Source organism: Coptis chinensis, chromosome 8 (assembly GCF_015680905.1).
Source record: "Coptis chinensis isolate HL-2020 chromosome 8, ASM1568090v1, whole genome shotgun sequence".
NCBI lineage: Eukaryota > Viridiplantae > Streptophyta > Magnoliopsida > Ranunculales > Ranunculaceae > Coptis > Coptis chinensis.
In genome coordinates, this window is record NC_141463.1 from 93045290 (window position 1) to 93065324 (window position 20035).

The window sequence follows — 20035 nt, forward strand, 5'->3', positions numbered from 1 at the left end:
GTTGAGCATGTAGATCTATGCAACACGTGTACTGACAAGTACAGATGTGTGGTGGAGACCAGGGATGCGTGTAAGGCTGGTGTTGGTAGGAATTCCGTAATGATGGGGAGTGGTTGCAGTAGTTTGTATATTGCGGTAATGGGTTGTGTAAGCATGGCTCTGGTAATGATTGCGTATGGATGATGGATGATGTTACTAGATGGAACGTTCTGCATGAGGGTGTGTGAGTTGAGCTACTCTGGAGTGAACTCGTAGGACGAATATCTTAGATCGGGTGTGCGAGCTGATGATGTGAGTCGCTTTGAAGCGAGCTGAGTATACCATTTGCATACGGTGAATTGCTATGCAGCAAGCTCGGAAGACGAGGACGTGAGGTCGGTGTGGTATTTTTGTTATGCTGGACACGTGTCTTATATTCCTGGATGAGAATATTACTCCCTCACAAGTCCCTCATTATGATTTCTTTATCTGTAAGTTTGGATATGAACTTGGTTGCCTCGTGGCTGTCCCCACACTCTCAGGTTCTTGATGATTCTCAAAGGGGTTCCATTTGGTGTACTGATTAGGCCAAAGGCTATGGCCATCTTTTCGCTGTGTCCATAGAGGCTGTCCTCCTTCTCGTCTTCTTCCAAATTCTGCAACACGTACTTTGTGTCTGGGACATAACCAATCTCCTTTATTTTTGAATACAAGCTGCTCATCTTTGCAGATATCTCATCTACCAATGAGTGTGAAGTGTCTCCAACAATGAAGTTGTGAACACTACGTTTCACCTCTATCCAATTGCAACTTGGAGGCTTTGTCACCCCTCTGTCCTTCATCAATATTCTTATCCTTGCTGCATCTCCCCATCTTCTTGTTGTTGAATAAATGTTTGCTAAGAGTATGTAGTTCCCAGAATATGTGGATTCCAGTTCAAAAAGATATCCTGCAGCATACTCTGCAAGCTCAGGATACAGCAGCATTCGGTTCAAAGGGCATTTCCTTAATGAATTCCAGGCTTTCATCAAATTGACAGGTTGATACAATTGTGAACTCGAAAATAGTATATTGATACAATTGTTACAAATAATACTATGTTGATGCAAATGTTAAATGGACCAGAGTACGTTGTATATTTCTACAATTAAACCTAAAATTTAAAATTCACTGTAAAGGTTATATTTTGTTTAACCTTACTGGAGTAGGCAATTTGGGGGAGATGGGTTGATTGATTGGGTTTGACCGAGTTCGTTTGGACGAACTGCATGTATCAAGTTCTCTCTGCTTGGGGGAGACTTGAATCAGGTCAGACGTAGTTCCTCCTCTTCTTTATATAGGTGAGGGTGCTCGTGCCTCCCCCTCTTCCGCGTCCAGTCAAGTTCTGGACTTGATGGCACTTAAAGAGCCATAAAAGTGTCCTGCGGTGGAGTAATGGCGAGCACATCTGCAGCTCTAGTCTTTAAAGTGACAGCCAGGCTATACGTTACTAGCCATTGGGGTGATGACCAATATGAGCGTTCTGGACGCTTACCATTCTGGATGTGGACGATCTGAGGGAAAATCGTTCAGGGTGCTGATGAGGTTGATTGACCTGTATGAACTGATCTTCAACGACCTGGACGCGTAGATGAGTGTGATCATCCTGGTGTGCTGGATACGTGCTTAATATTTACTGGAAGTGTATATTACTCCCTCACAAACGCAACGGAGAGATTGCGATTGATGATTCCAAGTCTAAAACGCTCAACCGGGTATCCAAAGTTGCATTGTCTACTCTACTCATGAAATCGATAGGCTTTTATTTTGGATCCACAGAAAAGCAAAAATAAGATTCCAAAACCAGTGATTTTTTTCCACTTCCACCACCTCAATCGATTCCCCACATCTTTTCTCTCTTTTCATCATGCCTTTCCAAAATTGAAATGCTTATTGGCAACACTTAACGCTACTTCAAAAGATCATACATGACTTAAAATATGGACGATAAATATACAAATTGAAATACCAATAATGGAAGTACCAACCACTCATACTCTGAAGAGTTAATTTCACATGTACACCCGAACGCACTACTTTGATGTTTTATTTTATCTAAATTCCCCTGGGAAACAAGGAATTGCAATCTTCTATAACTAACATTCCATAGACAGGCAAAAGTACAAGATTCCAAAGCAAATAACTTGTTCTCAGACAATTCCCCACATTGGGCTGCAGAGTGCACTACGTAGTTTGCTAGAGAATTATGTGGTGATAGACAAGAGAAAATGTACTTTAGATCTTATCTATCAATGAGAAGCTGGCCGGGGATGCTGTACTAATAATAGTCTAATCCCCACTCAATGTCCGAAAAAGAAACAGACAAGCAGATTAGCACCTCAACATTATAATATTCTAGCAAGCTGAGGCCCGGTATATGCTATTGTGCTGGGTTATGGGTTGGCAGTGGGCTCTGATCAAGCCCGACTCAATAAACTCAATTTTCAATCCCGCCCTCTTCTTCTTCACTCTGCCACTACTCCCGAGTCTTCACATCTAAAATTGCGGCACGCGCTAATTTTTCTGATTGTTTAAGGTAACCTTTCGATCTTTTACCCTGTTTTCTCAATATTAAAGTTTATTTTTATTTTCAGGAAGGACTACTGATTATCTTACTATGTTGGAGCAAAGAAGTGAAATATGCACAACTTTGCATTATTAAAGGTCATTGGGATTTGGGACTTGATTATTTGTCATGGATGGAAACTCCGAATCTGAGGAAGAGGAGCAGCTTGTGGACTTGTCCGTGATCCGGCTGAAGAGATAATGCTGTCAACGTGTGTGATGCTTGTTCTAGGTAAGAAAACAGAAACTGGAATTTGAGTATTGTATTATACAGATATATTTATTTATTGCTACTGGTTTTCTGAATGGAAAAAATTTACTTGCAAAATGGATGTCCGACCTCTATGAATGTAGACCTTCCATCTCAGTCACTACACCACAAAATAATCGAATGCAATCTATACTAAAGACGTAAATGATTGGAGTTGGACATTCTGAGAGGGGTGAACTAGAAAAATCTTAAATTTGTACAAATCAGATTGATTGGACTAGGCTTGTCGCAGAAATTGTTTTTCATGTTGTGCAACTAACTAATTTTCAATATTGTTTCTTATTGCAATTAGGGAGGGGTTCCAGAGACATATTTTATCTTGACATGTAAACAAACTCAAAATCGTTAGGGCATTTATAAGTTTCGGATTAGGCTAATATTTTGTAGATATGATCTCCTAACTATTCTAAACATTGGCACAAATAATAAAAAAAATCAAAAATTTCTAAACTTGCCAAATATAGTATCAAAAATGGTGAAAATGAACGGTCTACAATTAGCCAAATTTTGTAAATTGTTAACTACATTTGGCAAGTTTGGAATTTTTTGATTTTTTTGATTATTTGTAACAATGTTTAGAATAGTTAGGAGATCATATCTACAAAAAATTAGTCTAATCCAAAATTTATAAATCTCCTAACGATTTTGAGTTTGTTTACGTGTCAAGATAAAATATGTCCCTAGAACCCCTCCCTTGCAATTATATCATGCATTTGAACAGTAAACACGGTTAGTAGACCCGAAATCTAGTATCTAAAGACAGAGATAATGATGGCCAAGGGGATTGCAGTTATATTCCTCCATGCGCCTCCTAATTAGATCAAGGTATAAATTAGTAGACATATATATTTGGTTACATGTCATTGTTTCTCCTTTTCTCAACCCCCAAATGGAATTCTTTCATTCTTCCCAAGTTGCATCAGCAGGCTGTGTATTAAACCATTGAACTAAGACTTGAGTCACTGCTCGATCCCTTCTTTGAACCATCCTTCGATCCAATACAGCAATAGGTTCCACCAAGAACTGACCTTGATCATTGGTGGGAGGTAATTGTAGCACAGGGTTAACATCATCACCAATTTTTTTCTTCAACAAGGACACATGGAAAACTGGATGAACAGCTGAAGTTGCAGGCAAGTCTAACTTGTATGCTATTGAACCAATTTTCTCAATAATTTTGTATGGGACAAAATATTTTGGTGCAAGTTTGAGGTTTCGTCGCATGGCTAACGTAGTTTGTCTATAAGGCTGCAACCTCAAATACACTCAATCCCCTACTGCAAAAACTTTTTCAGCTCTGTGCTTATCGGCATAAAAATTCATTCGTTGTTGGGCTTGCTGAAGTCGTTCCCGTAGTAGCTGCATTGTAGAATTTCGCTCCTCCAAAAACTGATGAACTTCTGGGTTACGGGTAGCTAATTGTTGGGGAATAGCTAAATGAGGGGGTGGATAGCCATAGAGAGCTTCAAATGGAGTAGTCAGTAGAGTGGTGTGGTAACTTGTGTTGTACCACCATTCTGCTAAGGACAACCATTTTGCCCATTGGGTAGGGTGATCACTAGTCATGCAACAAAGGTAATTCTCAAGGCATTGGTTTAAGCGTTTTGTTTGGCCACCGGATTGGGGATGATAGGCAGTGGAATGATGTAATTTAGTACCAACTAACTTGAACAAGTGAGTCCAAAATTGGCTAAGGAAGATGGTATCTCGATCTGAAACTATGGTGGTAGGAAGGCCATGAAGCTTATGGATCTGATCAAAGAAATTTTGGGCGATTGTGTTAGCAGTATAAGGATGAGCGATAGCTATAAAATCGCCATATTTCGTCATTCGGTCGATTACCACAAAAATAGTATTCTTGGAGGTTGAATTTGGAAGACCTTCAATGAAGTCCATGGAGATACCATGGTTGGGTAGGGATAAGTAGAGGTTGTAAAAGGCCAGGGTATGGGATATGTTCACCTTTATTACGCTGACACACATCGCAAGCTGCAACAGTATTCACCACATCCTGTTTGAGAGTAGGCCAAGAGAAAAACTGCTCTACCCTTTTAATGGTTGCTTTTCTGCCAGAGTGTCCACCTGTACCCGAAGAATGTAATTCCTCTATAATTCGCTTCCTCAAACTTCCATTATCCCCAATAAACAAATTGCCTTGAAATCGCAATGTTCCGTTCCTGAAAGAATAATCGGAGACATCATGAGGGTTGCTTACTAATTGAGTTACCAACTGTTCAGCTAATTCGTTCCCTTCCAAACTCTTTTGTACTTCGGTTAACCAAGATGATTGGAGTGTAGAAAGATTGTGGAAACTACCTTCTTCTTCTAGTATTCTTGATAAAGCATCTGCCACCTTATTATCAACCCCTTTTTTGTAGACTATTTCATAGTCAAGGCCCAATAGTTTTGTCAACTATTTTTGCTGCAACATAGAAGAGAGTCGCTGCTCGAGCAAATACTTTAAGCTTTGGTGGTCTATTTTGATCACAAAGTTGTTATCAAACAGATAGGTCCTCCAATTTTCTACTGCAAAAACTATTGCCCACAATTCCTTTTCATATGTCGAGAGACCCAACTTGCAAGGGGGAAGAACCTTGCTCAAAAATGCTAAGGGTCTACCATCTTGCATAAGAACTGTGCCTATACCATCTTTGCTCACATCAGTTTCTAACACAAATGGCCTGTTGAAATTTGGGAGAGTGAGGACAGGTGTAGAAACCATGGCTTGTTTCAAACAGTTGAAGGCATCTACGGCTGTTGGATTTCATTTAAACTGGTCCTTCCTCAACATCTCAGTCAGTGGTTTACTAATGATACCATACCCTCGAACAAACTTCCTATAATATCCGGTCATACCCAAAAATCCCCTCAATCTTTTTACAGTCTTAGGTAAAGGCCAATTGACCATAGCTTCCACTTTAGACTTATCAGCACATACACCTTGCTTAGAAATAATATGCCCAAGATATTCCAGCTTATCTTGCCCAAAAGAACATTTCAAACTCTTGGCATATAGTTGATGTTGTCGCGGCAAATTTAGTGTAATACGCAAATGTTCCTTGTGCTCATCCATAGAAGTACTATATATTAGTATGTCATCAAAAAAGACAAGGATGACCTTTCTGAGATGAGGCTTGAAAACAGAATTCATTAACGCTTGAAACGAGGCAGGAGCATTCGTCAACCCAAATGGCATGACTAAAAACTCATAGTGTCCGTCATGAGTACGAAATGCGGTCTTTGGAATGTCTGGCGCATATACCTTATCTGGTAAAATCCCAATATGAGATCTAGTTTAGAAAAAATATAAGCACCATGTAACTCATCAAGTAGCTCATCAATTACGGGAATAGGGAACCATTTAGGTTGTTTTGTTCCAGACACAGAAATTGCAATCGGCTAAGAACACCAAGACTTGAAGGAATGTTTCCTTCCAGTCTGTTCGTTCCTAAAAACAATTTAATCAATTTAGTATTGTTTGCTAGAGAAGATGGGATCGGTCCAAACAATTTGTTTCCGGAGAGAATTAACAGCTGTAAACTATGAAGTTTTCCAATAGAAGATGGAATACTACCGTAAAATTTATTAGAATAAAGAGATAATATAAACAAACCGACCAGGTTCCCAATTCCTTCTGGGATGACTCTAGATATTTGATTGTGTCGTAGATACAACTCCTCCATTTGGTTGGAGAGATTGGTAATAGAGTTCGGGAAAACACCTCCAAAATTGTTTTGGTGCAAGGCCAATATCCTTAGATTATCGGAGTTGGTCAAATAAGTGATAAAACTCAAATCATGGGCTGCTCCTGTTCCTAGCTGATTGCGTCCCAATTCCATAGTTTGATGGAATTGAAAATCCTTAGAAACTTGTCCTTCGAAATTGTTTTCTGGAATATCAAATCGTTGAAGTTTAGAAACATTAGCTAGTGAAACTGGGAGTAATCCAGAAAGTTGTTTTCCACCACCATAGAAACCGAGGAGATTAGGAAGAGTGACGCCCATGTCTGGTGGAAGACTACCACTAAATTGGTTAACGGGAATTCCTATGCCATTCAGGGATGAGATGTTGAAAATTGTTAAAGGGCAAAGCAAAGAAGAGAGGGAAAATAAATAAATAAATAAAGAAAGGTACCACACCCTCAGATTTTCTCTTAAACGCAACGGACATGTTCGTGGGCATCTTATATAATGTCTTGAACAACTTATATAGTGTCTTAGCCAATTTTTTTAATTTACACTTATTAACTTATTTAACAGACGACGCTATATAACATGTGCAGGACACTATATAAGATGCTCAAGACACTATATAACATGTCCGTTTAAGAGAATTTGGTACAACATACCCAACCATGAGTTTAGCACCTATCAGCTACATTTATGCAACCGCAAGGCCGCCTCTCCCTAGTTACATCCAGACCTTTTGGAAAACCAGTATCATACGAATATTTCGCTTCCAGTGTGGTCTTAGGCACTAAGATTACACCTTCGGAGGTTATTCTAAGACTCAATCATCCACACGTCTTTTTGTTGATTTTAACGACCCTCCACCTCTTGATCATGATTGAGGTCTCTGTACTGCCCAAGTCTTTGACTTACAGGACCCGCTCTGCAAATGGAGGCATCTCCGGCATTCAGTCAATTGATTCTGATTTCTAAAGTACACAGATTGTTGTTATACACTTATACACCAGAAATGAGCATAGAGGAGTTTACAAACAAAAATGCAAAACAAGGCAACATGGACATGCTAATTAGCCCATGATAAGTACTAGGTTGTTTTTCAAATGTGAATCCCGGCCCTTGTTTCAGATATTAAGTGGTTTTGACTGTGTATCTGAAGTTCTGAACTTCAGTTAATGACCGACTTTGTTGGCTTATGTGTCAATGTCTCCATTTCAGTGGCAAAGATCGGATATATTTGGCAGAGATTGGATCCAGTAAACGAAACATAAGAATTTGAAAATTGCACCACACGCACACAGACCTAAAACTCCCACAAACTAGCCATCATAAAAAATTTATGTTACATTGTTACATTGAAGTTTTCTCATGCATTGGTGAATTATTTACCTACCGTGTAGAATAATTTGCTAGCGAAGGTCTTATTCAATATAATGTCGAGTAGAACTACAGGTTCACATATGCAATTCGTATGCCTTGCAGGCTTAATCAAATTCCAGTTTCTCTTTACATAAATATTTCAATTAATTTGCACATATCGAATCTCTAACTATTCCTCAAATTTTCTCTTTAACCTTTCGGGCTCTTCTTTCGGTTATCCTAGTTTTAAAACTTCTAACCGAAGAGTTGGACTTTGAAACAAGACCGCAACTCCTCCGCAAGAGCTAAAACCATAGAATAACAAGATTACAGTGTGATATTCAACAACACAATCTTCGGATATTCGCTACAACTAAATGAGGTGTCTGAAATTAAGGCCAAACATTAGTTGCAAACTTTTGACCCAACTTTACAACTTTTCAACAAACACAAGTATCATTGTCACTGCTCATTTCTCATTATTATCAAGGAAAGCATCCTTGGTGAACAAGCATTTTATGAAAAGAAAAACTAGAGATTTACACACAAGATAGCAGGAAATAAAAGTCATCCTAATCCTAAAAGTCTATACACGTAGTGTCCAGAACAATAGGTTCGGAAGGAGCTTAGCCAACAAGTATGCAGTCCAATTCGAGGATGTCCTACGCCGCCCTGTGATTCAAGAAAAAAGTAGAATGTTTAGGTCTTTTTCCTTAGGGGCAAGGCTCATGTTTCCAACAAGTAGGAAGATCAATTTAGTATCTGCAAACAATTAGACCAACTCCAGTGGCTTTAGTGGATACATCCCTATGTTCTCAGCCTACAGTGGATAGGGATGCAATAATGAGCACTAGAATGGTTTTGAGTATGGCTTCTTGTGTTGGACGCCAGGCCAGTGCGAGTGGTGCCTAGTGTAGTCAAAGTTTCAAACAATAAGCTTTTATTCGAACTGAAGTGCCAGTGGCCGGATAGGGATTGTGTTCCAATGGGAGAGGTGTCTGCTCACCTCTGGGGCCAGACCTAAGCCACCTTGCATATTTAGTTGCATATGCACGGTGAGAAATTCAGTTGTAGATATAGGAATACAGGTATGGGGGGCCATTGGAAAGAGATTTTCAGGGTTTGACAGGGATAAAGGAACCATTTGAGTTGGTCTTAACTCTTAACAAAGATTGCATCATAACCAAATTGATACAAAATCAGTAACTTTCACCTCACAAAAGTATAGCATATGGCCGCTATCTTGTGAATTATGTACTGGTCAGTAGCACCCTCTAACACATGTATGGAGAAATTCTGCCTTCAATTTCCTTTTTACTCAAGTTATAAATGTTTCTAAACAGTGATTTATAAATCTTAGAAGAACATAAATGAAGGAAAAATTGCATAGCAAAACACTGATTTGTATAAGATGTGATTTTACCTTTCATTTATGTTCAATTACGTTCTCCGTGAATCCTTGTACCAAGAAATGTGTCTCTGATAGCGTTCAATTCTCTACTGACATCTCTAATATCCATTCTCTCTGACGGTGATTCCACAGAACATGCAACCCCAATTCTGACTATTGCAGTCAAGCACTCTAACAGTTTTGTTCTTCTGTGACTGCTGATTCTCATGGTAGTAGTATCTCCTAAAGTGACATCTCCTTCAGATAGAAGTATTGGATCTACAATCTTTATAAGTTGATCCTGCAAACCGTTGCTAGCATAGTTATGGAGGTTTAAACCGTCTTTAAACATCTCATCGGTTGGTCTCCTTCCTGTGGACATTTCCAACACCATAATTCCATAACTGTACATATCACCTTGTATGGATGCATCAGCTCCCATACCATATTCTGCAATATATACATCAATCACTAGTTTTTAGTAAACCATTTAAATGAAAAAAAGATATATATGTTAAGAGCTATTGGCTAGCAAAAAGAAATTGAAAAATAATAATAATATATAATAGTATTGTCATAATGATTGACATCCATTATACTACAAAGATTGAAAAGGTCCTCATCAGTTAAGATATTAATAGAAGTAAACAAACTAGCTCAATTGCCACCACAACCACAATTCTTTCATCCTCGATCTTTTGTATTTTAACTCAACAAGCATGGAGGGAAAAGAAATTAGATCAAGTTGATAGTTTTCATTCTCTCTAACAGCTTTTTATTTGCACTAACAATTCCTTCATTTTTTCCTCTTTTAAGATATCTAAATAACTACGCTATAAGCTTCGGAGCTCAAAACATCCAACTATCCAAAGACCTCCTGTACCCATATCAGCTCATGTAACTAGGTTGTTAATGGCGTCGAACTTAACACAGGGCTGGCCTTGAGATTGCAGTGGCCTAAGCGAACTTTGGAATTGTGGCCCTCAATATATGCCCAAACGCACAATTAGATTTAATTTGAGCGAAAGAATATGAATTTTTCACACTTGTCTATTAGTCATATCCTATTTGAAAGCAAATTCCTATTCAAAAATGAAATTATTGTAGGTAGACTAATGTATAGATACATCCATTATAAGGTGGCCCTAAACTTTATTAATATGGTGGAGGCCCCAAGCAGTTGCTTGTGTGGCTTGTGTTCAGGGCCACTGACTTAACTCGGGAAAAAATAGGCAAAAGCAATTGAGTTTCACTAAAATGAGGCAGCAGAGAAAATTATAACTAATGTGGTGTACCATATATTAAATTCATGCATTTATGAATTGGAAAAAAGGACTGAAATCAACATATGTCGATACTGAAATTCCAACCTGGAGCGGCATAGCCAATAGATCCATTTACCCCTGCTGAGGTACTTTGATTATCATGCAAGTTCTCTATTGATCCCGTAATGAGCTTTGCTAAACCAAAATCGCCAACATGAGCTACCATATCATCATCAAGAAGCACATTGCTTGGCTTTAGATCACGATGAATAACCAAAACGTGGCACTCGTGATGAAGATAGATAAGCGCAGAAGCAACATCAATGGCGACATTTAGTCTTTGAAGTAGGTTCAAATTCGATTCTTCATCTTGTTCACTGATCTCTTGATGCAGCCACTTCTCTAAACTTCCATTTGGTATGAACTCAAATACTAGTGCTTTAAATTCATTTCCTTCAAAATCCGCGCTAGAGCAAGAGGTTAGAATCTTAACAAGATTTCGATGGCGGATATTACGCAATGATTCACACTCTGCCATGAAACTCTTTAATGCTCCTCTCAATTGAAGTTTGAACACCTTGACAGCAACAACGGTTTCATATTGGTTGAGCATTCCCTTATACACACCGCCAAAAACCACGAACCAACAAAATTAGGTTGGAGAAAATCCACCGATGCTTGAGAAAGATCTCCATAAGAGACCTTGAGATGCTGATCATTAAATGATGGCAAAGAAGCCGTTTGAACTTTACTTTTTCTTCTCAAGTAAAATATTAGAGAACCTGATGCCAAAATAATGAACACGGCCACACTGATCAAAATTGCTATCCTAGAAGGATCAGACCTTCCATGTTTTTTTACACCTTGCTTTACATATTTGTTAAATCGGCATGGCGGCAATTGCAGTTCAGGTATACCCCCACAAAGATCAGAATTCCCAGCTACTGAAAAATTGCTTGCACTTTTAAAGATCCCGTTCACTGGCACCTCACCTTCAAGTTTATTGAAGGATAAATTCAACCGCAGGAGATATGGAAAGCCCTCTAAATATTTTGGAATTCCACCAGACAAGTTGTTCTTTGATAGATCCAACCCTTGGACATTCTTTAAAGAACTCAAAGATCGAGGAACTATCCCTTCAAACAAATTTCCGTCCAAGTATATATTTTCCAAACTCAAACACTCACCAAGAGTACTAGGTATTAAACCAGACAACTTATTTCCAGACACCGTGATATCAACAAGATTTTTTAGTTTTCCTACTTCTAAAGGTAGGGAACCCGTTAACGAGTTCATAGAGAAGTTAAGATAAAGCAGAGAGGAAAGGTTAAAGATCTCTTTAGGTAAGGTACCATTTAGGTTGTTTTGTTCTAGACTCAGAAATTGCAATTGGCTAAGAGCACCAAGACCTGAAGGAATGTTTCCTTCCAGTCTATTTCTTCCTAACAACAACCGACTCAATTTAGTATTGTTTTCTAGAAAAGATGGGATCGGTCCAGACAATTTGTTTTCGGACATATATAACCCCTGTAAACTACGGAGTTTTCCAATAGAAGATGGAATACTACCGTAAAAGTTATTAAACCCGAGACCTAATATAAACAAATTGACCAGGTTCCCAATCCCTTCTGGGATAATTCCAGATATTCGATTGCCTCCTAGATACAACTCCTCCATTCGGTTGGAGAGATTGGTAATAGAGTTCGGGAATACACCTCCAAAATTGTTTTGGCCCAAGCCCAATATCTTTAGATTACTGGCGTTGGTCAAATAAGTGATAAAACTCAAATCATGAGCTCCTCCTGTTCCTAGATGATTACGTCCAAGTTTTATCCTTTCAATAGTTTGAGGGAATTGAAAATCCTTAGGAACTTGTCCTTCGAAATTGTTATCTCCACTACCAAATATTTGAAGTTTAGAAGCATTAGCTAATGAAACTGGGAGTGGTCCAGAAAGTTGATTTAGAGCCCCATAGAAACGAACGAGATTAGGAAGAGTGATGCCCATGTTTGGTGGAAGATTACCACTAAATTGGTTATCGACAATTCCTAAGATATTCAAGGATGAGATGTTGAAAATTGTTAAAGGGACCTCACCAGACAGTCTATTAATTCCAATACTGAATTCTGTTAAGCTTGTGAGTCTACCAAAGCTGGTCGGAATACTTCCAACCAATTTATTCTCTCCTGTATTGAAGATTTGAAGCGACGAAAGATTACCTAAAGAAGGAGGTAGCACTCCTGTCAGATTGGTTCTTCCAATACCCAAGAATACAAGCTTTGACAATGAGCCAAGCTTTGACGGAATATTCCCTGACATTTTGTTCCAACTTAAACTAATGTACCTGAGTTCAGTACATTGGGTTAGATTAACTGGAATTTCTGCTTGGAAAGTGTTATCGGACAGAGCGAGTCTTTGAAGACGAAACAAACGACCAATTTCTTGTGGGATCTCACCGGAGAATCTATTGTGTGATAGGTTGATGACCCTTAGGAAAGTGAGGTTTCCAATATGAGGCGATAACGATCCAGCCAAACTCTGGCTGGAAAGATTCAAACTTATGACTCTTTGATGACGCTTGCCGCATTTAATGCCTTGCCACTGACAGAAATGGAAAGATTGGTTCCAGGAGCTTAAGCCGCCTTGAATTCCATCTCTAATAGCGATTAGAGAGTGAAGATCAGTCTCATTTCCAGAGGTGGCCATACAAGGTTTTGTTAAGAAGATGATGTAAAAGTTAAGTAATGTAAATGCCTGGAGGTTTGAAATCATCTTTGCGAATTGTATAAACTAAAAGGTATGTGGTGTAGTAATATATAGGAGCATTGCGACGTGTACTTGATTGACTTCCAAATGTGAATCCTCCGTTTCAGTCTTCAAAACTTTAAAAAAGCTCGGATCCACTTTAAAAAGAGATCTCTCTTCTTTTACCCCACAATCGCTGTTTTTTTGTTTTTTTTTTGTTCAAAACTTAAAAAAGCTCGATTATTATTTTAAAAAGTTCGGATCCACTAAGACTAGAAAAAAAAAGCTCGGATCCAAAAAAGAGATCTCTGTTTTTTTGTTTTTTCTTCTTTTTCTTATTTTTTGGTAACCTCATTTTCTTCCCTAATATGTTTTACAAACTCAAAACTCAAAAATGTTTGGACATTGGAGTTCTTCTTCGTTTATACCACTGCAATATTAAACAGCAAAATTTACAACTGTAATCCATTCATTGTATGTGTGCATAACATACTTTTTTTTCTAGTCGTTATTAATGTTAATTTGTTTGATCAAATGCGTCAATTGGGTTTTTTTTTGGCATAGAAGTAAGTAGTAAACTCTAGTGTTGGGTATCTGTTTTGTGAGAGCAAATGTGATAAAAAATGTACAATATTGCATATCTACAATGGGTGGTCAATGAATATGAAAACAAGTAGAATACATATTCCACGAGCTTGAAAATGTGATAAAAAATGTACAATATTGCATACACATTGCATTAAGAGGCTCATTTCCATTTTCTCAAGTGCAGCTTGACTAGTCCCAAGCATGGCCTGAAGTCAGTAGTTTTCCAAAACCAGATGCAGACATGCAGTTACAAAACCCCAGTGATTGTCACTCACCACAGGCCACAGGCAAAAATTTCAGCTTGACTAATGGTTCGTTCTTATTAATATAGGGCCTTGAACGGAGTTGATTGGCTTAAAATTATTTCCTGATATGTTAGGTTGGCTACTTGGCTATACACTGTTTGAGCCTTTGAGGCTTTGGTAGAACTTAATCTTGGCTAACTCCCGTATCTGTACAACACGCTTCTCAGAAGAAGCTGAGAGACCACGGAATTGTGGAAAGAAAAAGTTCTTCCTAGTCTCCCCAGAATCCAAATACTAAACTCGACCTTTCTATAACCTGCCTGCAGATTTGAGATTTTTACTGATGCTCAAAAGTCAAATCGACCATTTACCAGTAATCGCCACAGGAGCACACTCCTTCAACAAAGTGGTGAAAGCGATAACAGTTCTATAAAGGCGTGTATTGGTTTGGCCTTACAAATGTGAGTAGGATGGAGGAGAAGGGGTTTGAAGATGGGAAAGACCGAGTTCGTTTTGAGCGAACTGCCTACGTATCAAGCTCTCGCTTCTAGGGGGAGAGTTGAATCAGGTCTGACGTAGTTCATACAGGTGGTATTTATAGTTGTTGAGTATGTAGATCTGCGCAACACGTGTACTGACAAATACAGATGTGTGGTGGAGATCTGGGATGCGTGTAGGGCTGGTGTTGGTAGGAATTCTGTAATGATGGAGAGTGGTTGCAGTAGTTCGTTGCGGTAATGGATTGTGTAAGCATGGCTCTGGTAATGATTGCATCTGGATGATGGATGATGTTACTAGACGGAACGTTCTGCATGAGGGTGTGCGAGTTGAGCTACTCTGGAGTGAGCTCGTAGGACGAATATCTTAGATCGGGGTGTACGTGCGAGCTGATGATGTGAGTCGCTCTGAAGCGAGCTAAGTATACCACTTGCATACGGTGAATTGTTATGCAACAAGCTCGGAAGACGAGGATGTGAGGTTGGTGTGGTATTTCTGTTATGCTAGTTACGTGTCTGATATTTCTGGATGAGAATATTACTCCCTCACACAGCCCCATCTCAGTAGATCGTTTTGTACATAGAAGCGATCTGATGAGAGAGAATGGTGACGCATGTTTAACATATGTGAGAAGGCGAACAGACGTGCACAGAAATACCAATCGTGCTACTGAGGTCGGTGCTTGTTGTATGACGAACTGATGTGAGACGATAGCTAGCATGTGGCTGGCACGTGGGAGAATATGAGATTGTAAGGACGCCGCCCGGAAAGCTACTGATGCTTACAAAGTTTTGGATGCTGACTATATCGAGCTAGAGGCAGATTACAAGGCCTTAAAGGAGGAACATGAACGCGGAGCTTCCAGTACATGTACTCTGAGTGGGGTTTTTTTTTATTCACTTGTTACTTGAGTTGTAATGTAATGTAATATTTTCGTATGTAAGATGGATTGTGGATAATCAGATGTGATGTAGCTTTGTACAGGGTGGAAACCATTTGGCGCCAGATTTTTTTTTTTTTTTTTGCACTGGATTGTTTTTTAGTAACGGTTATATCTATTACGCTAAATGCTAGTAATGGAAGGGTCCCAAGCTTCACTAACATTTATATCCGTTAGAAATGACAAATTTAAACGACCTTTCAACAGTTGCCTATTCGTTACAAAGAATTTTAGTAACGGATATAACCGTTACTAAAATTATTATCAATAACAGTTATATCCGTTACTAAATTTGGCCTAAGTGAGAGTGACGCCCCAGAGGCAACGGATATAAGCGTTAGTAAAAATATAAGTAACGGATATAGTCGTTGATAAATGCCTTTTTTGGTGTAGTGACACCAATGTTACATGTATTGGAAGATGCATGTGATGTTCCTGCCTTAGTTGCGACTGCTTTGGAGGTCGTTGAGCCCCATACTGATGAGGTCGCTCCTGGTGTTCCTTCGGAGGTGAATGATGCTAGTACATCAAATGTTGCTGCTGAGGGGAACGCCGCGGAGAACGTACTGGAGCCCCTGTCCACTGAGAATTTGCCTGATGCTTCTTGACTTTGTGAGTTGCGAGTGATTTTTCTTGTTCTGATATTGCCTGTTGTGATACATTAGACTTGATTTCCTGGGGTAACCTGGGCAGTTCGCTTTTCTTTATAGTTGCTAAGATACTTGACGAACTAGTTTCCACATAGGTGGCAGTTCGGTAGTTTCAAAAACTGGTGAATTGACCGAGCTGGATTTATGGATAAACCCAGCAAATCGGTTAGTTTACGAACTGGTTTCCTGAGTTTGTTCAGGCGGTTCGCATTTTGTATTATAAAACGCATCATTTGCTCTTGAAGTATTAGACTTACTGTTTGTGTATGTGAATAAACCTAGTTCTTATCTTTGATGTGTGCATCTGGAATTTGACATAGAAGTGTATGCCGTGAATTTTGAGTATGCTGCAGCTTTAGAGGGCTTTCGTGCTCGAGTAAACGCGTCGCCTCTAGTTGACCTAAGGCATGTAGGGTCGTGACTAGAGAATAGTTTGTAGTGTTAAGTAGCATCTGAGCTTTAGTGAGCGTATTGCTGTAGAGAACATTTTAGCTCTGTGGAACGTTTGAACTCGAATAAGAACGTTTGGGCTCCTAAGAGTGTTTTAGTTCGATTGCGTGTTCTGCTCGTTGAGAGCGTTGTGCACTGAGTTGATCCTAGAAATGTAGGTCCTCAACTAGTGAGAAGTATTGCGGCTAAGTAGCCTATGAGCTCGAGAGAGCATTTTTGCTTGAGAACGTTTGAACTCCTGAGAGTGTTTGAGTTCGATTGCGCGTTTGGCTTGTTGAGAGCGTTTTGCACTGAGTTGATCCTAGAAATGTAGGTCCTCAACTAGTGAGAAGTATTGTGGCTAAGTAGCCTATGAGCTCGAGAGAGCGTTTTTGCTTGAGAACGTTTAAACTCTTGAGAGTGTTTGAGTTCGATTGCGTGTTCGGCTTGTTGAGAGCGTTCTGCACTGAGTTGATCCTAGAAATGTAGGTCCTCAACTAGTCAGAAGTATTGCGGCTAAGTAGCCTATGAGCTCGAGAGCCATTGAATCCATAGAGAGGTGCTATTGGATCTATGAAGACAGACTTGGGCAGGTTCATCTCTTTGGTGGTATGATAAAACAAGATGTCACATGAGCTGCCTGGGTCGATCAGGACGCGCTTCACTGTCCAGTCGCTGATTTTGACGTGGACAACTAGGGAATCATTATGGGGGAGGCAAACCTTGTTGAGGTCGCCCTCAGTGAAAGTTATGTCGCCTTAACTGCAACTTGAAGTGCGTGAGGCAGGTGCTTCCTGTGAGGAGAACTTGTAGACTTCCTGGAGAGCGCCTACTCAGCTAGTCTCCTTTTTTCCCTGGTGGACGTAATAGAATCGTCCTGGAAGGTGATCATGTTGATCGTCCTGTCGTTGTCTCTGTCAGATGAGTGTTGACAACTGTCATGACAGGATCGGTCGCTGGGATGTCCTCTTGGCTGAGAGCGAGCTTGGCCATTGTTGCGAGTTGGAGATTTACTACACTATCTGCGAGCCATGAGCTTATGGCGCAGGTCGCCATCGGCTATATTGGTATAATGCTTGATGTGTCCCAATTCAACGAGGTCTTGGAGGTAGTGCTTGAGCCCCCATCACTCGTTGGTGTTGTGACACTTTGCTCTATGGAAGGCGCAGTATGGCTTTCCTGGTTGATCATCTGGCTGCCGTACCTCAGGTCAGTAATAGGAAGCTTTCTTGATTTTCTCCAGTATGTAACTGGGAGATCGGGTAAGTACAGCGAACTCACGACTGTGGTGCGCTCTGTCTCCAGACTTCTGTCCGTGCTATCTGGGTCGCTTCTTAGAATGTGGGGCGTCATTAGAGATCGCTACCACTTGTTGTTCTTTTGTTAGGCCTTCACGTTTCAGGCCTTCTTGTAGCTTGATATATTTGTCTACTCTGGTGTACAGCTCTGCTAAAGTTTATGGACGTTCTTTTATTAGCGATCTAGACAGCCATGTGTTGAGTACACGGTAGGCATTGGTGAATGCAGTGTGGCGAACGACTCTTTGAGGCCGCTCTCCATGCATAGCAGTTCGGTTTTGAACCGTCTTAAGAAGGAGCGGATGTCTTCATCTTTGCCCAGGGATAGCTGGAAAAGTGAATCTAGGTCAGCCTTTTTACATCTGTTGTGGACGTATTGGCTAGTGAATAGATCAGTGAGACTCTCGAAGCTCTTTATCGAGTCTGGCTCGAGTGAGAAGAACCAATCGAGAGCTCCATTTTTAAGGCTTGCAGGAAACAAACGACAGTGGAGATGGTCGAACTCCTGAGCACTATAGAGTGCGAGGCTCTGAATGTAGCGAGCTACATGTTGACCAGGACATGTGTTGCCATCGTACATTGCAAAGCGTGGTTAGATGAAATCTTGAGGGGAGGGTTTACTAAGTACCTCAGCAGTGAAGGGGGACGCACAATATGTCTTCAGCATCTTTTGGACGATCTGAGTGGCGTCCTTCTTGACTGCACTCTGATCGATTCTTTGCGACAGCTCGTTAATCTGCTGATTAACTTCATTGATACCGTCCTCTGCTATGGCACCATTTGGGTTCTGCGCATCCACTTGTGCTCGCAATGCAACATTTTCCTGCCTGATCTTGGAGGCTTTGTCACCCCTCTGTCCTTCATCAATATTCTTATCATTGCTGCATCTCCCCATCTTCCTACTGTTGAATAAATGTTTGCTAAGAGTATGTAGTTCCCAGAATATGTGGGTTCCAGTTCAAAAAGATATCCTGTAACATACTCTGCAAGCTCAGGGTTGCAATGGATCCTACAAGCACCTAACAAAGACCCCCATACAGCAGCATTCGGTTCAAAGCGCATTTCCTTAATGAATTCCATGCTTTCATCAAATTGACAGGTTGATACAATTGTGAACTCAAAAATAGTACATTGATACAATTGTTACAAATAATACTATGTTGATGCAAATGTTAAATGGACCAGAGTACGTTGTATATTTCTGCAATTAAACCAAAATTTTAAAATCCACTGTAAATGTTATATTTTGTTTAACCTTACTAGAGTAGGAAATTTGGGGGAGATGGGTTGATTGATTGAGTTTGACCTAGTTCGTTTGGACGAACTGCTTACGTATCAAGTTCTTTCTGCTTAGGGGAGACTTGAATCAGGTCAGACGTAGTTTCTCCTCTTCTTTATATAGGTGAGGGTGCTTACGCCTCCCCCTCTCCCGCGTCCAGTCAAGTTCTGGACTTGATGGCACTTAAAGAGCCATAAAGGCGTCCTGCGGTGGAGTAATGGCGAGCACATTTGAAACTCTAGTTTTTAAGGTGACAGTCAGGCCATACGTTACTAGCCGTTGGGGTGATGATCAATATGAGCGTTTTGGACGCTTACCGTTCTGGATGTGGACGATCTGAGGGAAAAGCATTCAGGATGCTGATGAGGTCACTTGACCTGTATGAACTGATCTTCAGCGACCTGGACGCGTAGATGAGTGTGATCGTCTTGGTGTGCTGGACACATGCTTAATATTTACTGGAAGTGTATATTACTCCCTCACATCCACCCAATAATTGGTGATATATTGTCCTACTGATCTTTGTATACTTGTGGAGAAAAGGGTTGCACGAAACGCAACGGAGAGATTGTGATTGATGATTCCAAGTCTAAAACGCTCAACCTGGTATCCAAAGTTGAATTGTCTACTCTACTCTACTCATGAAATCGATAGGCTTTTATTTTGGATCCACAGAAAAGCAAAAATAAGATTCCAAAACCAATGATTTTTTTCCACTTCCACCAACTCAATCGATTTCCCACATCTTTTATCTCTTTTCATCATGCCTTCCAAAATTGAAATGCTTATTGGCAACACTTAACGCTACT

The 20035-nt window shown here is 40.0% G+C and overlaps 2 protein-coding genes and 1 pseudogene across 3 annotated transcripts in view; 1 reads left to right on the top strand and 2 right to left on the bottom strand.

Annotated features, from left to right (window-relative positions):
• Nucleotides 1-464: 464 nt before the first annotated feature.
• LOC147484483 (pentatricopeptide repeat-containing protein At2g03880, mitochondrial pseudogene) lies at nt 465-965 on the bottom strand (annotated as a pseudogene).
• A 1044-nt stretch (nt 966-2009) lies between these two features.
• Nucleotides 2010-20035, top strand: part of LOC147484484 (uncharacterized) — an 85055-nt gene continuing 67029 nt past the window's right edge. Inside the window, exons 1-2 of one of the 2 annotated variants that reach the window (XM_086581098.1) lie at nt 2010-2554; nt 2613-2682. The gene's annotated coding sequence lies outside the window, so the exon portion shown is untranslated. The remainder of the gene's footprint in view (nt 2555-2612; nt 2683-20035) is intronic. The other variant, XM_086581096.1, reaches the window with a different exon arrangement.
• LOC147484485 (putative LRR receptor-like serine/threonine-protein kinase At3g47570) lies at nt 8337-11183 on the bottom strand. Its single transcript, XM_086581093.1, has 3 exons — nt 10660-11183; nt 9323-9739; nt 8337-8571 (listed from the first exon to the last, which is right to left on the bottom strand). Exons 1-2 carry the CDS (start codon nt 11165-11167, stop codon nt 9336-9338), a joined length of 912 nt encoding a protein of 303 aa, XP_086437219.1. The 5' UTR covers nt 11168-11183; the 3' UTR covers nt 8337-8571; nt 9323-9335.